At 33.2% G+C, this 17,481-nt stretch overlaps 2 protein-coding genes across 2 annotated transcripts; one reads left to right on the top strand and one right to left on the bottom strand.

The window, feature by feature from the left end:
• Nucleotides 1-7,313: 7,313 nt before the first annotated feature.
• On the bottom strand, nt 7,314-13,429 carry LOC110715743. The gene is made up of 5 exons (XM_021894351.1): nt 13,080-13,429; nt 12,473-12,627; nt 9,666-9,752; nt 9,239-9,397; nt 7,314-7,694 (listed from the first exon to the last, which is right to left on the bottom strand). Exons 1-5 carry the CDS (start codon nt 13,207-13,209, stop codon nt 7,596-7,598), a joined length of 630 nt encoding a protein of 209 aa, XP_021750043.1. The 5' UTR covers nt 13,210-13,429; the 3' UTR covers nt 7,314-7,595.
• Nucleotides 13,430-15,902: 2,473 nt separating this feature from the next.
• LOC110715866 lies at nt 15,903-17,222 on the top strand. The gene has a single exon (XM_021894487.1). It carries the CDS (start codon nt 15,903-15,905, stop codon nt 17,220-17,222), a length of 1,320 nt encoding a protein of 439 aa, XP_021750179.1.
• The last annotated feature ends 259 nt before the right edge of the window (nt 17,223-17,481 follow it).

Here is a 17,481-nt window from a genome sequence, read left to right as displayed (position 1 = left end):
AATTCTAAACTAAAATTTTTATCTTGTAAAATCTATTTAAATCTATCCTACGTGACGCGACACTTGACGAAAAGTTGGAACGTCAAGTGTTGCTGTCTTTTGACGAAAAGTTTAGCTTTATATATATATCAAGATTATTTGAACAAGGTTGGAGATAAATCTAGGCTAGCAATCCCTGACTCGACGATTTACCTACACCCCACTGTAGGTAGTAATACCTACACCCCCCATCCTTCCCTTCCCTCCCTTTCCATGTAACTATTACTACGTATCATGCTGAACTAAAAAAAAAATCCACCTTTTCTCTTTTGTCATTATTTGCTAAAAAAATGAAATATTACTACTACATTTCTCTCTCCTCAAAATTTTACTCATTTTCCTCACTTTTCACTCTACATTCTCTCTCCTACACTTCCATAATCTCTCAAATTTCTCTTAGAAAAAAAAAATCAAAATTCGCTTATATCTTATTTAAAAGATGAAATCACAAAATCGAAGGAAAATCATCAAAACAAAGTTCTAAAATCAAATTGCACACCCTAAGTTTTTATTTGCCCTAACCTCCAATAATATGAAACTAGGTTAAAATCCCGTGCAATAATGCAAGGTTGTTAAATATTTTTTACAATCAAAATATAAGGTATATAAAATATATTCAGCAATATTTTATTTAGGTATATATAGAATAGGATTTTTTTTTAAAAAAAAAAAACAAAAAAAAGAGATAAGTGAAAAAGGCGGGAAAATTTTTCATAAGGTATTGACAAGTGTTATGTATGGATTTGCTTTTAGTATAGGTTAATAGATAGATTACACTAATAGTAGTTCTTGATTCTTATAATTTTTAGGGTATGTTTGGTAAAAAGCTTTTTAGAGAGCTTTTAGCTTATTTTGTCCAATTAGATGTTTGACCAATTAAAAAAAGCTAATTTGGGTGTTTGGTATATAGCTTATTAAAAGAGCTTTTTGGGCTCAAAAAGCTCTTTTAGAAAAAGCTCATTATAAGAGCTTTTTAAAATTAGCTTATTGTACAATTAGCCTTTTGTTTCTTAAATACACTAAAACAGCTAACAATTAACAGCTATTTACCAAACATTTTTATACAATCAGCTAATCATAACCAGCTAGTCAATCCAGCTACTATAACTAGCTAGTCAAACGAGCTATTATAACCAGCTAATATAACCAGATACCAACTAATTACCAAACAGTACAGGGCCTTATTATAATAATGATATCTTATGATTATAGTAGAATGGTGTTTGGTACTTCCTCCGTGTTTTATTACTTGACCCGCTTTGACTTTTACACTATTCACCACTCCTCCTTTGACCGTTAATATATCGTAAATGTTCATTTTAGATGGACTTTATGTTCATTTGTTGTAGACACCTAATTTTTGAAAAATTCACTACGGTTTCAGAAGGATTAGTATTCAAATTATAATTGGCAAAAAAATTATATTCAAATTATAATAACTAATTAAAGACAAATTATCAATTTGATTTATGAAATTTAACCATCAATTATAATTTAATATTACTTATTTTGTCACTAAAGACTGTTATATGACGAATTTTGGCAAATAAATTTAATCTACCGTAAATGTTTGTTTTAGATGAGAAAAAGATGAGTTTAAAGGGAATTCATGTTCATTTATGATCATTTTCATATTAGCATATGTTCATTTAAATTTGATACTTGTTCATTATCTTTGCATTACATGTTAATTCTCATATTAAAAGATGTTCTTTTGCAATCTAATACAATACTAATTTTTATATCAAAACATATTCATTTAGTTTATATTTGTTCATTCTCATACTAATTATTTATTTTCGTATTGAAGATGTTCATTGGACTTTTGGTATCAGTTCATTTTTATGTAAAAAGATGTTCATATAGATTGTAATACTTGTTCATTCTCATATTGAACTATGTTCATTTTCTGGCAATGTGTTCAATTTTGTTTTTGTAAATGTTTATTTAATTACTCCATTTTATTTATAGTGTATTTTGATTATTACTAACATTTTTCCTTACAATATTTTTATATCTTATTACATAGGATAATAAAATAAATAGTTGAAGACGAATATGTATATATTGAAATTAAAAACATATATGCATAAATTAAAGGAAAACACATAAGCATTCTTTTTATATATGAACAGTTTGTGCGGTTGGACTGTTGGAGAATGTAGCAGTAGCGGCAACGGTCTCCATACTTCCACTACCTGCAAAATCAAACATAATGACTCAAAATCCAGATCTACATCCGCAAAATCAAAACAAATCACAAGTTAACACAAATAAATAACCCTAAATCGAAAAAGACAAAAATAAAAAATAAGAAATAAAAAAAAAATTTACATTGGAGGTGTTCATGGCACGATGTCGGTGGTTAGGCGATTTGTGGCCGGTGGATTCGGTGGTTAGGCGATTTGTGGTCGGTGGATTCGGTGGTTGGTGGTTTCGCTGGTGGATGTCGTTGTTGGTGGGGTGTCGTGGGTTTGATTAATGGCGTGTTTTGTTGGGTCTTGGGTGGTGGCGTGAGAAATTAAGGCTGAGAAATAGCGTGAGAAAGGAAGAAAGAGGGGAAAGGAAGAGGGAGAAAGAGGAGAGAGATAAAGCATGTGCTTGTGTTTGGCTGATACATTCACAAAATCATACTCCCTCTGTCTCTAATTGTTTACTCCACTTTCCTTTTTAAGGTGTTCCCAAAAGATTGCCCCATACTACTTTTGGCATGTTTTCCCACTTACACTCTCTCTACCTTTCTCCTATTGATATTTGTGTCAACCCATGTGCACCATTTTTTGCCTAATGCCTTAATAAAGTGAATTTATGGTTTGGGGCAAACAATTGGGGACAGAGGGAGTACTTTCTACATAAGCTAATAGTATGTACTTCCTCCATTTTTAAATACTTGCTTCATTTTTATTTTTTGCACTATTCATTTGTCATACTATGACTAATGTTTGTGATTTATACATAGTAAAAGATATTATCTTGTTGATACTTGTTGGAATCGTCTCAATAAATAAATTATTAATTTTTAATTGTTAGAATTTATACTTTATTTATTGATAATTAAAGATATAATTGATCAAAGATTAACATCAACATACGTGCCCAAGACAAACGGAGTAAGTTTTTAAAAACGGAGGGAGTAGTACATACTTCCTCCGTTCTATTAATATTGCAACAATGGACTTTTTGCACTATTCATCACTCTTGTTTGACCATATAAATATAATACGATTTATATGTTAATCAAAATATAGTCATGTTGGATCTTGTTGGATTCGGCTCATAAAATACTTTCACAATATCAATTTTTTATAATTTTTACTCTTACACAATTATAAATATTTAGCATATGCAATGTGCTTTGGGATGCGTAATTTTCTCCTTGTTGCAATATTAATAGAACAGAGGAAGTATAAGCTATGATTTTGTGAATGTGCTAGAAAGAAAAAAAGGAAAAGGGGGAAAGAGCAGAGAAAATGAAATTAAAATAGTTTGTACTTGTATATACTTTCTATATAAGCTAATACAAGTAACATATCAACCAATTAATATTTTGTATCCGTCAACATTATAAACATTAATAAAAACGTATCAACCAACAAAAGATACATATCAGTCAACAAGAGGAGTATATCAGCCAACAAGAAGAGTATATCAGCCAACATGATGAACATATCAGCCAACAAAGGATGTATATTAGCCAACAAAATGATGAAATCAACAAAAAAAAAAAAAACAGGTAAGCTAACAAAGTAAACAAATCAGCCAACAAAATGAGACATATAAGCCAACAATTAACAATTAAAATATATTTGTCATCCAACAAAATAAATATATCAGCCGACTAAAGAAACATATAAGCCAAATTATGTCTAATATTAGCTCAAAAGAAGAAAAAAAAATAAATAGATAAAAAAAATATCAGCCAACAATAGTAATATATTAGCCAAACAAAAAATCATATCAGCTAACAAATGAAACATATCGGCCAACACATGGAACATATAAGCTAATGAGTAAAATATATCGGTCAAGCCTCCCGCACCAAACAGTTTGTGCGTTCGTAGTCATGCAATACCCTTTTTTTTTTTTTTTGAAAAAGCGCTCAAGGAGAAAGATTAGTATTAATTCACGCACACAATACCTTCTCTCTCTCTCTCTCTCTCTCTCTCTTCTCTCTCTCTCTCTTTTCTTCTCTCTCTCTCTCTCTCTCTCTCTCTCTCTCTCTCTCTCTCTCTCTCTCTCTCTCTCTCTTCTCTCTCTCTCTCTCTCTCTCTCTCTCTTCTCTCTCTCTCTCTCTCTCTCTCTCTCTCTCTCTCTCTCTCACATATATATATATATATATATATATTACCTTTTAATTAATTGCCCTACTTAGATAATTTTATATTTGAAAAATTGAAAAATAATTCCACCTTTCGCCCATCTGCTCAAAATAATCCCACATTTGTGAATTTCAGAAATAATCCCACCTTGTACTTCCATCTTCCGAAAATGAACCTTTTTACCTTCAACCTGTTTTACAGGTTAAATATTTTAAATTTTTTTTTTAATCTTCTTTTTCCACCTCACCCACTTCATTCAACTACCTTAACCACCCACCACCACTAAGCTGACCACCTTCCCACTATCACCACAAAACTGACCCCCTGAGATGCAACCCTAGCCCCGCCCCGCACCTGAGCCACGCCCACCCAAATCCCACAAGTCTCCTCAACAGCAAGCTCCAGGGTTTGAATCGGAAACCTCGTTCCCACCCATCACCATTGATTTCGTTTCGATCAAGCTTCGAGGTTTCGTCTTTGTTGTTCAGGCGGTCAAGCTCCAAGGTCAACCTCGTTCCCACCCCTCACCCCACCTCTGAACTAAAATAGCCCGGTCAAATCGTTGTTACTCGGGTGAATAAAGAAAACAATGGAGATAGTTGTTGGAGTAGACTCGGGCGAGTAAAGAAACTTGCTGGGAGTTGAGGGAACTGAGTCGACTCAACTCAGGGGACTCGCTAGTGAGTTGACTGGTGAAATGGGTGGGTGAGTCGGGTATAGGACCAGAGAAACGATTTGGTGGTGATTGGTGAATTGAGTGGGAGGGAATCAAGGAGGCAGGCTGGGTCTGGTCGTCATGGCGGACAACTAGTCTGACTGGTCGGCGGCGGCTGGTCCGGTGAGGGAAAGGGGGCTTTGGCAGGGGAAGGAAGAAGAAGATGGTTTTTTTTTTTTTTTTTTTTAAAAAAATAATTCTTTAATTTTTTAAAACCCAATTAAAAGGTGACACGTGTCAAATTACCTTTTAAAACAGGTTACCAATTCAAACAATCGGTCATTAAATAAGAAAGGTTCATTTTGAGAAGATGAGGTTACAAGGTGAGATTATTTCTGGAATTCGAATAGGTGGAATTATTTTGAGCATATAGACGAAAAATGGGATTATTCTTTTTAATTTTTCCTTTTATAATTATACATCTAAACTCCGTCTTTACCTCTAGGCTAAATATTATGGTCTTAGAAAAATAATGATGACATCCAAACTTAGGTAGGGTCCAAATTTGGGCACCGTCCTAATTTTGCCAAAATCAACAACTTCAATTTTTAGAAACCAAACATACACCTTATATACGTTGTACATCACGTATTTACGTTTCGTACTATACAATACAATACATTCAATTTTCATTTTATTTATTTAATCAATTAATTTATGTGAAAATCAACAAAAAAATAACCGACTTGTGAGATTGTGTGCGGCAAAATCAAAACCCGACAAAACGTGTTTGTTTTATAGCGGCTTAACTTGATCCAACTACCAACAGAATTTTTCATATCTCTTACGTGGCACCTTTTTATTTATGGTCAAATATTCTCGTTACTCTTTTATTTCACCGCCTTTCTTTCACATCATGTCAGAAAAATACAAATTTCTTTTCCACATTGTTTTTTCTTAAATATTTCACTTCGTATATTTGTAATACTTCTTTCATCTTAGGACCTGTTCTCTATAACTTATTTCAATTCAGTATAATTCAATTCTTAATTTCAATTTAGTTCAATTTAATTCATTTTAGTAAATCAAAATTAGTCCTTAGTACAAGTATATTTTATATGGAGTACTTCATACGAACCAAAAATTAACTTTATACTATTAAGCAAAAACATAATATAATTGGTAGGAGTTTTACCTTATTACCTTAACATAGGTTTTGATTTTCGCTAATTGTCGTTTTTTTACAGGTGTGATTCTCTTGTCCTTTCCACATTCCTCAAGAGTCTAATATTGAGTATAGTTGTTTTTCTTACGTTATAGATTTGTTGCACTTGACATAGGATTAAAATTTAGATTAGAAAAAATTATCAAAAAGTGATATTGTATGGAGTAATAAACTTGGGACAAATTATTAAAATAAATTGTGGCAATTAATTGAGATGGAAGCAATAATGATTTTATACATATAACACATTGACTAAGGATTTTTTTTGAACTAATCCATTCGTTCATTCGTTGAATCTAATAATAAAATAAATAAAAGTGTATGGTCGCCTTCCACAATCTCCCCTGCTTTCTTGTGATTGTTTAATTGCGGAAATTGAAGATTTCTTGTCAAGTCCTCTTAATTTCTTATTCTGATTTTCTTCAACCTTTTTTTTTTTTGATGTTCACATATATTTAAGGTTCACTAGATTTTTTATAGTCTTGAGCATGATGCTAATTGCGCCTGTGCACCCGTTTGTTCCTTACACCTACACTATAGTTCGTGTTATACAGGCCAATACTTCTCAGTTAGTCAAAGCTGAATTTTGTTGTTTTACTCTGTAGTTATTGTTTCTGTCATAACAATTATACTCCCTCCATTTTTAAATATTTGCTCAAATTTATTTATGAGCGGAGTTTTTGGAGAAATTGGAGAAAATAATAAAATATGGAGGTAGTGAGATTAGTGGAAGAATAAAAAATTATAAAAAACCAAAAATAGTGGAGAGAATTGAAAGAGAGAGAATATGGAATTAATGTTATTAGATCCACTTAGTGAGAAAAATTAATTAAATATTGTAAAAGTTTTTCAAATAAAGAAATAAAACAAGTATTTAAAAACGACCGGAAAAGAAAAGTGGAACAGCAACAGCAACGGCAACGGAGTATCATTAAAGATATGACCAACAGCAACGGCGCTTCTACTACACTGGCTATGAACGGAATTTGATGAAAAACTTCCCACATCCTTAATTCACTTTCCTTGATATTCTTATGATCCTATCTAATTCATCTTTTTACACTGATCTCACAACTTTTATAAGATTCCAAGATTTTGTACTCTGTAAAGTCAGCAATCAAGTTATTCCAAGCAATATCCTATGTTTAAACTGATTACATAATACACCAGTTATGTGAACAAGATACAGCCTGACTGATCATGTACAAACCGAGGCCTTAGCACTTAGCAGGAGATGTGATTGAGTACAACTTATATAGGCAGAAAACCACAAGCCTCCTGTATACGCTATACTATACACTTTTTTTTTTCTTCTCAATTACAAATATGTAACTTTGATTGAAAACCATGTTTTTGGCTAATTAACCTGCTCACTGTTGGCTGCAACTCTTTTCTCTTCCTCGACTTGCTCAATTAAAACTTGAAGTTCTGCTTCAGTAAGACCCTCCAACCGTTTCTGTAAAATGCAGAGGATTACTGATTATGAAATGCTCGTACAGAGTAAGAGAAATATTAACACAGTTATTAGTGGTCCAACAAACAAAGTTCCAACTATTAACTTCGTAAAATATGCATTAAATTTAAGTTGTGACCAGTTTTTGAATCTCAAGTAAAAACAAACGAGTCTAATCTGACAAGAGGAGTTTAATCAATTGGTCTTTATTCTTCTAATATTGTCTGACAAAAGAAGCTAAACTGCTGGAGCATACACAAATAACATCAGACTTGATTGTTAGTATGTTACAAGGATTGCTTAACGAGTAAGCCAAAATGAGATGAGATGCTTATCTGAGACATCAATGCTAATCAACTTGCCAAGAAAGTAGGTGATAAAGAGAGGTCCAGTAGAGGTACCTAATACCTATAGTCCTATACATATCCTTCTCAAACATTCAATTATATAGGCCAGGGGTAGAGCTGAATATTGATCATAATTAAGAAAGTCATTAAGTCAATGGCCGTCGATTTCATAAACAGATGATAAGTTACAATTGGATCCTAAAAAGCAAGAACAACCCCAAAATGCTCGAGATATTTTTAATGTTAGAATATGATCTGATCACCAAACCCACCCCCCCCCCCCCTTTTCTACAAGGCCTGGGATTGTCCACATGAGAGTAATCTGGGACATAGAAAATAGGCAAGTACTTGTATTTGTCTCGCAGTGTTCTCTAAATGCCTGATACCTAACTTCCTCACGATAAAAATAGTCTGAAATATTTGTTTGGAATTTAGTTATGTCAATGAATCTCAGATGTTAGGAGCTAAAGAATTACTAAATATATTAGGAAAATTCAAAGGACTAATCTCAAATTTTGTTGGTACTTATCCCAACTTGGATTTTTAAGACAGACTGATAGATTCCATATTTCCATGTTATGGTACCCTGTCTCCTGTCTCCAAATTGGTCTGTTCATAAATTGGGATTGATAAATAAGATTCCTATTGGTTTTGTCTAAACATATTCTTCCCTAGTCTTAGCGGCTTAGCCGTGAGCCCGTGTGATGTTAAGCATGATAGAGGAGTACTAGTCTTGGGGTTTCTTATGATTTAAGAAATAAGATATGCTTATGCCTTAGGGTACACGCTAATTTATGTACTACGTTTTTTTTTGACAGGTAGTATTTATTTTGACTGATGATGATTGAGAGCACAACAATTAAAGATTCTGCATGATTCTACAGCATATCAGAGGGGTCTATATTCTATAATAGAATCGTCCAAAATTTCAGCTAAGATTGAAGCCGGAGAAGAGGCTGCAAAATAAGGAGAGTAGGTGACCAGATCCAAAGGAGACTTTTTTTTTTTTTAATTACAGAGTATATGCAACGTAGGAATCATGTTGTAAATGGGGTATCCAAAATTGAGATTATTTTTTTATACTTCAAAGTTGATATTAAAGTTAGTAGGCAGCCTTGGAACTTGGAAGGATTGGCCCATTCTTCAAAAACAGACAACCAAAATAAGAAAGACAAACATAACATATGGGATATGGCCTACCTCCATTACTTTACTCTCATAGTCCCGCAACTGATGAGCATAAGTCATGTCTTTACTTGCAACCCGAAACATATATGTTGAAATCCATCCAACTGTCATGCCTAAGACTATCACTAGCTGAACAACATTTCCTGCTTGTAATGGATCAACTCCAACAAACTGCCAGAACACCACAGTGAGACAAACCATAAGCTAACAACCGAATAAAACAACAATACATGCGCAAAGAGGTAAAGCTAGATATATTGGTTTTGCTTTCTTTGGCCTCTAAGCAAAATATCTTTTAATGCGATAGAGATCTTGAATTATTAGTGGAGAATATGCAAATCAGATAGAGCTTTAGAGCATATTCTATAAATGTATAGAATGTGCAAAACCAACAACAAAAAGATGCCAAATTTAAGAAACCAATCATAGGTTATGATACCTCCAATCCGCTCTTCAATCCTACTCCAAAAACTGTTACTCCTAATCCAATCAGCAGCACATCCTTCCTGGTGTATCCAAAAGGTGCCTGGTGATGAGCATGTCAATGCAACGTATTCAATCAAATAGTCAAAAATAAGCATAAAGGCATAAAATATTGTTTTAGGGAGCTCTGATAACTTTAGCTCCTAGATAAACTATGGCTTGCAACATAGGTTATGTCAACTTTATGCATTAACTCATACCATTAACTTTCCACTTCTTAATTGAGAAAATTCCCAATACACAAAGCCGAACATCACTCATATTGTTGCACCATTTTCATCAATAAGGCGTCAGTTGAAGAACAAATCTTAGGGATGATACACCATAAATTCAGTTGGTGGTTAATATAATAAACTCAAACAACATTTTTTTTCTGAACAATTGAATCGGACAACTTCTGCTTCCATAAACAACCCCTCCCCCAAGCGTTGAACATGTTTTCTGGAGCTCACATAGCCGGGAAAATGGAATTGCAACCAACTAACTTTCATGAAAGAAGTTGAACAAGACTGAAGTTTCCTGCCTCCTGGAAATAAAATCCTGGGACTTAACGGATCGAAATTATATGACAAGACACGTCAGCTTATATGCATATGAGATGACATCCTTATGCCAAACAGCTTCTCGACCCCATTATTTTATTCTGTAGGGGTACAAGTAGATCTTTATGTCATGAAAGCCACTAACAATTCTTATAAAACATTGGTGATAGATAAGTGAGACATTTCGGCATGTAACTATTATCAATGTGCAATCAAAGTGAAAGTGCCTTGAAATTGATGCCCTCTTCACTTACAATTTTTTTTTTTTCAAATACATATGATTTCTATTCTAGACCAAACTTAGATTTTTGTTTTGGGTGGGTGCAAAAGAGGGGCTACAACCAACATAATAGCACGAGTAACAGTACGTGGCAGGGCCACTCCTATTTAGAATCTTCTACAGTTCTTGGTCCGGCCTTGGAGGTAGGAAATCTTGCAAGCTACTACTCATAGATTTATAATTCCTACTATGTACTAAATAAATATATGTAGATACATAATATGTTCAAAAACAAAATGTATATATTGTTTCGAGTATGTGTACAGTTCAGGTATTATTTACCAGTTGTATTTGTAGTTTTGTACTCTGTACATCGTCTATCAAATGACATTACAAGTGAGGTGTTTATTTATTTATTATATTGAACACGGACAAAATGAAGTTGTACCGGTCAACATTTAATACTTGATTCTGTAAAAATTCATTTCCAACACCCCTTTGACATATAATTTGGAATGTGTCTATACAGTTTTAGTAAGAAAATTATATTTTAAGAAAGAGAGACAGAGAGAGAGAGGTATTCCATCCAGTAAACCAATCTTCTAGATGTTTTGACGTTTCAAATAGAAATAGTCATGGAGGCAAATTGGTAATAGCCTTGGGGTGGTAATCAAAGTTTGGGATCAAATCTTGGTTACATTGTTGTTCCTTAATGGCTTTCTCTATGCCCAAAATAAAGAAACAAAGACAATAGCTAGTTATTTTTCATAGCATACTCCACATACCTCTTATCTTCTCCAAATTTTTTTTTGTTTCTCCATTTCTTTTCAATTTTTCCTCAAGCCATTAGGGGTAAGGCACACAAAGCACTCGAGTTTGGACATTTATAACCACATATTGCTGGAGCGGGTGGAGATGAATGGATATAAATCTTTAGGGATAAGATCATCCTATCTATCTAACAGTTAGGTAAATTACATTCTTTAATCTTCCTTATTAGCAATCTGACATACAAGCTTGTAGTGATTCAATTCTAGAGACAACATTAAGGTTTAATTGGCAGTTCTCGCTTGCATTGAAGCATAAGTGGGCAATTTTACACAAGTAACACCACTCAACTACAGTCTTTAACCTTAAGAGCCTGTTCTCTTCAACTTAATTTCAGTTCAGTTAAGCTCCAATCAGTTTAGTTTAGTTTAGTTTAGTTCAATTCCTAAATTTCTTCTCTCATAAACAATTCAGCTCAGCTCAGTTATAATTGGACATAACAAAATCATATGTTTGCACTCAAGTCCATGTAATGTAATTCCATTTGTAACCTACTCTTGTCACTACTGTTGGCCCACCACCTTTGGCTTATAATTCCTCCAAAACTTCCATGATGAAAAAACATTCTAAAGATCCCTTTTCTCCTTATAGGGTACATGTTACAAGCATATAGACAGCCTTCACTAGGATACAAATTCCCTCCATTCTTCCAAATATCATTTTATGTAAATTTCATATCTACTAAAGATTAACGGAGGTTAGATACTAGGTAGGCAGCTAAGCTAGAGTGCCAAACTACTAAACAAGATGGGAAACATAAAGGGACAGCAACCATAATGCAGAATTCCAAACACTCCACAAATCTCTTTAAACCCATTAAGCAAGTAATGTAAATGATTTCCCTCTTAATCTATTACTTCTCTCTTTGCAAAATTTACATCTCAAATTCATAATAATCATGTAAAGATAGAAACCAGCGGTTTCCTCCTTTCTGTGTTTCAATTTCCATGCCAACTTATCACCCTGGCTGTAAGTAAAAGTTGGAATGAGCTAATCCCACCCTTAATACTAAACACTAAATAAGCCAAACAACGCGTGCGTTCTATTTAAACTTTCCAACTTAGTACCATATCGAAAAATTTAATTCACTAAAGGCTACATTCAGCAAAACCCATATAAGCTATCACAAATTAAATTAAGTGTTATACAACAAGTATTTTGGTATACACTTGCCTTAGCTTGACCAGAAGATTGTTCCATAGTATCATTGGAGCTGGAAGTACCACTGCATCTTGTAACCACATATCTACCAGAACCCAATTTCTTGTTGCACCACATCTTTTTCAAACTTGAATCCTTTTTGCTCCATATTTGAGAAGTAATTCCAACTAACACAAAATATAACACCCAAATCAATAAATTACTTCAAAATCTTACCATCTTAGCTATATATATGTACTACTAGTATTAATTATTCTTCTATACTCAACTCAAATATATCCAGCATGATTTGGGGGTATTATTCTGCTTGCCAATTTTTGAGAACATAGTTTATATTTGTAAATACAATATGAAACTCAAAATAACAATATGGGGTTATTCAGTTATTGAACAGAATGTAAACTAGTTAAACATCATAATACAACAACACATACACACAAGATTTTGTGATGAATTTCTAAAACAGAAAAACACACACACCATTTTCAATAATCATGTCATTAGCTATTATAATCAATTACAAAAAGAAAATACAAAAAATTGAGATTAGGGGCAGTCCAAAAATTTAAAATTTAAAATTCATTTCATACCAAAACGAACAAAAATTAAAACTACAAACCTCTAGAAACAGAATGATGAGAAGAACTAACAGGAGGAACAAAGGTTAGAGATGGTGCAGTAGAACTGATAATATTACCACCCTTGTAATCAAAATTAAGCTGTTGAAGATTAGCAATTGCAGCTCTCATTTTTTAAGCTTTAATGGCTTTTTTGCTCACTTCTTAAGTTTGAAGTAAAAATGGCGGATAAGAAGAAGATGATGAAAAGATTTTTATGTATGAAAGAGTTTTCAGTAATCAGTGGAATTTGAGCAAAATGGTGTTTTTGGTTTGGATTCTTTGGAAGGACCAAAATCTGCCACGCAGTAACTTCTCAATTTCTGATTGTGGATCACCTCTTGATTTAGGTGTTGTTTGGTTGCGGAATATGTACTTCGTATTTCTAAGGGCCATTATTTTTTTTAAAAAAAATTTATTTAAACAAAATCTAAAAATAGAATATAAAAAAAAAAAAAAAAATGTGTTTTTACCTTTTTATTATCAGTTTTTAAAATTGTAATAATGTCAGTAAGTTTAATTAATTTTTTATTCATTATATGATATAGATGATTTTGAAAAACAACAAACCCAAAAGGTGTCAACGATTCCTAAAATTTGCATAAAGTGTTGGTTGGCATGAAACAAGGTGTAAATTATGGGAGTTTTGACTTATCAAGGGGGTTGGTTTTGTTTTTTGTTTTTGTTTTTGTTTTTTTTTAATAAGGTAAGGAGAAAGAACCTGCTAATCTGCTATACCTCAACCCTCACGATTTTTTGATTCGATATTTACGGGCCAGACACTTTAAGAGTGAGGGGGAAGGGTAAGGGATCTCCACTCTCAAAGTATCTCTAGTGGGGATTGAACCCTCAATTTCAAGGTTAAATGGTGACAATCTTACCACTAGACCAAGCTTAGCTTGGTAAGGGGCTTGGATAATTAACATCCCATGTTTTGTGGGAAGTCGCAAATTCTTATAAATTTTCAATTCCCTCATTTACACTTTTATTGTCAACCAAAGAACCCTTTCATTTTCAAATTTACCATAATTTTTTACTTCCCTCATTTTTTTATGCAACTAAACAATTCCTTAGATCAGTTTCCAGAGTTAATAAAAAAGCCCGGCACTTCGGTCCAAAAAAAGACCCATGTCGTTCACCAAATCTGCACCATACCCTATCAAATGAATACTAATTAAATAGTATAAAATGAACAGTTAGTATTAAAAAGCAAATGCATTAAAAAATATCATTAAATAATATATTAAAAAGGAAGATTTTTTTACTTATAACACCACAAAAAAAGATGAAAAATGGATTATAACACAAGGTTATTAGGATCGAGATCTTACCTTGGATCGATGAGGAGGGGTGGGATTGAATCGATAGAATCAGACCGTAGGATTGAATGCAAGATCCTACTTAATAACAAATAATATTATATAGGAATAATTAACAAAAATAAATCCAAACTATTGACTCTCTTCTCATTTTAACCCCAACTACGGTTTAAATTAGAACAATCCCAACTATAGGGGGGTCTCATAAATTAGTCTAAGAGCAAGTTTAGCCTCAAGTCTCAAGACTTAGACGTGACATCATTTTTGGCGGTCCCCATTGAAAATGATGTCATCAAATTCTTGTTAAGACTCACTAAGACTTACACAAATTTATCACTTTAGCCCTAAGACTTAAATATTTTACATTATATGTAGAAAAGTGTAAAAAAAAGGATAATAAAAATAAATATGAAGTACGTGGTTGAAGTGAGTCCCAATCTCAAGTCTTAAGTTGAGTCTTGAAATTTCAAGACTCAACTTGAGACTTGCTTGAGATTTTTGAAGAAAAATGGGAAAAGCCTTTAATATAAATCTTAAAACTCAAAATGATGATGTCACCTCAAGTCTTTGGGGCTAAACTTGCTCTAAGCCTTTTGCTAACCTATTAGTCAGGTACTGTGAGCAATGTGTCAATGTATAATTCATTTGATTTTTTAAAATTATTATTCTTTTTTTTTAATTAAAAAAAAAAAAAAAAAACCGTCACATACTCTTCATCCCGAACTCCCACCACCACCCTCTGATCTCACCATCCAAGTCCATCCATTAAAACTACCTATACACCAGCCAACAAAAGTATCTTTCCAGCCAAACCACCCTTTATGCCACCCCCCCATCCTAACCGTAAATTTCCGTCAAGCACCACCAACAACAATCTACCACAATTTCCCCTGCAACAACCACTCCAAATGATCGCAAAAGTGGGAGATGAAGTGTGAGTTGCTGAAGGGTAGCGAATGGGGATGTAGGTGGGGTCAGGGGGTTAAGGTGGGGGCGCTGCAGTAGAAGGAGGGGAGATACAGGGGTTAAGGGGGTTGTTGTTGTGGTTGTGGTGCGGCAATGAGGAGGTGGTGGGTCCTGTTAAAATGTGAAGGCCTTCCTTATTTTACTCACCTTTATTTCCTTATTCAACTCACCCTTATCAAAAATATAATTATAGCTATGTATGTTGTAATGATAAGATTTACTGTTATTCCTTTAAGTTGGCATATATATCAAATATAGCTAATGCCAATACAATTAAAATCCTATATAAATCATTGTAATACTCAAAAAAAGAAAAGGTAACCGAATTAATAAAACAAAAAAAGAAATCCTTCCTATATTTATATATTTTTTACATTTTACATTATATACATATATATTTATTAATATATTTATTTTAATTGCACAATTTAGCACTATATACTGACAGTGGTATCAAGAGCTAGTACGATCAAGAAGGCTCTAGCATAATTTCCGCATAGTTAGAAATATTTTATAAAATATCATATAAACTACAAAAAAATGGCATTTACAAGCACAATAAACCAACAACAAGTTACATTATTCGATGGTAGCAATTACGAATATTGGAGCATTCAGATGAAGACCGTCTTACGTGCTTTTGGCGTATGGGAAGTTGTTGAATCTGGCATACCAACAACTAAACCAAATGAAGAAGAATCTACTGTAGGAGGAGTTGATTGGCAAAAAAAGGATGCGGAAGCATTAGCCAAAATTCACCTCGCTACTACAGACTTGATTTTTCCTCGAATAATGAATGCTACCTCAGCAAAACAAGCATGGGATACCTTGCAAAGAGAATTTCAAGGGACTGAGAGGATGAGAATTGTCAAATTACAATCTCTTCAACTCGAGTTTGATAATTTGAAGATGAAAAAAGATGAAAGCATAAAAGATTACTCTACAAGAGTAATAGAAATCGTGAATCAGTTAAAAGCCATGGGTGAAGATATAAATGATCGACGAGTTGTGCAAAAGATGTTATTAACTTTATCAAAAAAGTTTAATCTCGTTGCACAAATAATTGAAGAGTCAAAAGATATCACAACATTATCTCTTGCGGATTTTCTTGGTTCTCTACAAATACATGAACAAAGAATGAATATTAGAGATGATGAAACAACTTCAGAAGGCCCGGATGGAGCTTTCCAATCAAGGCATAATCCCTCATCATCAAAACCTCATAATAATCCAAGAGGGGATTTCAAGCATCAGAATCTAAACAACAATAGAGAGAGAAATCAACAAGGTAAATTTCCTCCTTGCAATATTTGCAAGAAAACAAATCATGAAGAAAAGAATTGTTGGCACAAGGGAAAACCACAATGTAATTATTGCAAGAAATTTGGTCATACTGAAAATGTTTGCAGGTTTAAGAAGCAACAAGCAAGCATTTCTGAAACAGTTGATGAAGAAAGCTATCTATTCTATGCTAATCAAAGTAATACTATTAAAAAAAACGATTGGCTTATAGATAGTGGATGCACAAATCATATGACAAAGCAATTTGATATTTTCACCAACATTGACAAATATGTTAAAATCCCTATCAGAATGGGTAATGGATCAATGGTGAAGTCTGAAGGTAAAGGCACGGTCGCTGTCCAGACAAAACAAGGGACAAGGTTCATTAAAGATGTTCTTTATGTCCCCGGCTTAAATCAAAATTTGCTAAGTGTTCCTCAAATGGTTCAAAATGGATATTCAATCCATTTCAAGGATGAGTCATGCGCAATATTGGATCCACAAAAAAATAAAATTGCTAATGTTAAAATGCAACATAAACGTTTTCCTTTAAATTGGCAATATGAAGGAAAATAGAAGGCAATGCAAGCTCAAGGAGACGAAGCTACATGGCTATGGCACAAACGCTTTGGTCATAGTAACTTTCAAAATTTAAAACTTCTTTCACAAAAAAATATGGTGAAAGGTATACCAATTATGTTAGATATAATTGGTGTTTGCAGTGGTTGTCAACTGGGAAAAATGACAAGACAACCATTTCCAAAGGGACTTGCACGAAGAGCGACAAAGAAATTACAACTCGTACATACAGATGTATGTGGTCCAATGAAAACTC

This window comes from Chenopodium quinoa, unplaced genomic scaffold (assembly GCF_001683475.1).
Source record: "Chenopodium quinoa cultivar QQ74 unplaced genomic scaffold, ASM168347v1, whole genome shotgun sequence".
Classification (NCBI taxonomy): Eukaryota; Viridiplantae; Streptophyta; class Magnoliopsida; order Caryophyllales; family Amaranthaceae; genus Chenopodium; species Chenopodium quinoa.
Note: the sequence above shows the minus strand (reverse complement) of the source record. Positions and strands in the feature narration are given on the sequence as shown.

What these genes read in the sequence shown, in the direction of transcription:
- LOC110715743 (XM_021894351.1), bottom strand. Translation starts at nt 13,209, where the DNA reads ATGAGAGCTGCAATTGCTAATCTTCAACAGCTTAATTTTGATTACAAG. An exon ending in TCATCATTCTGTTTCTAGAG is followed by an intron (nt 12,628 to 13,079) that starts GTTTGTAGTTTT and finishes ATTTTGTGTTAG; the next exon opens with TTGGAATTACTTCTCAAATA. An exon ending in GATTGAAGAGCGGATTGGAG is followed by an intron (nt 9,398 to 9,665) that starts GTATCATAACCT and finishes GTGTTCTGGCAG; the next exon opens with TTTGTTGGAGTTGATCCATT.
- LOC110715866 (XM_021894487.1), top strand. Translation starts at nt 15,903, where the DNA reads ATGGCATTTACAAGCACAATAAACCAACAACAAGTTACATTATTCGAT.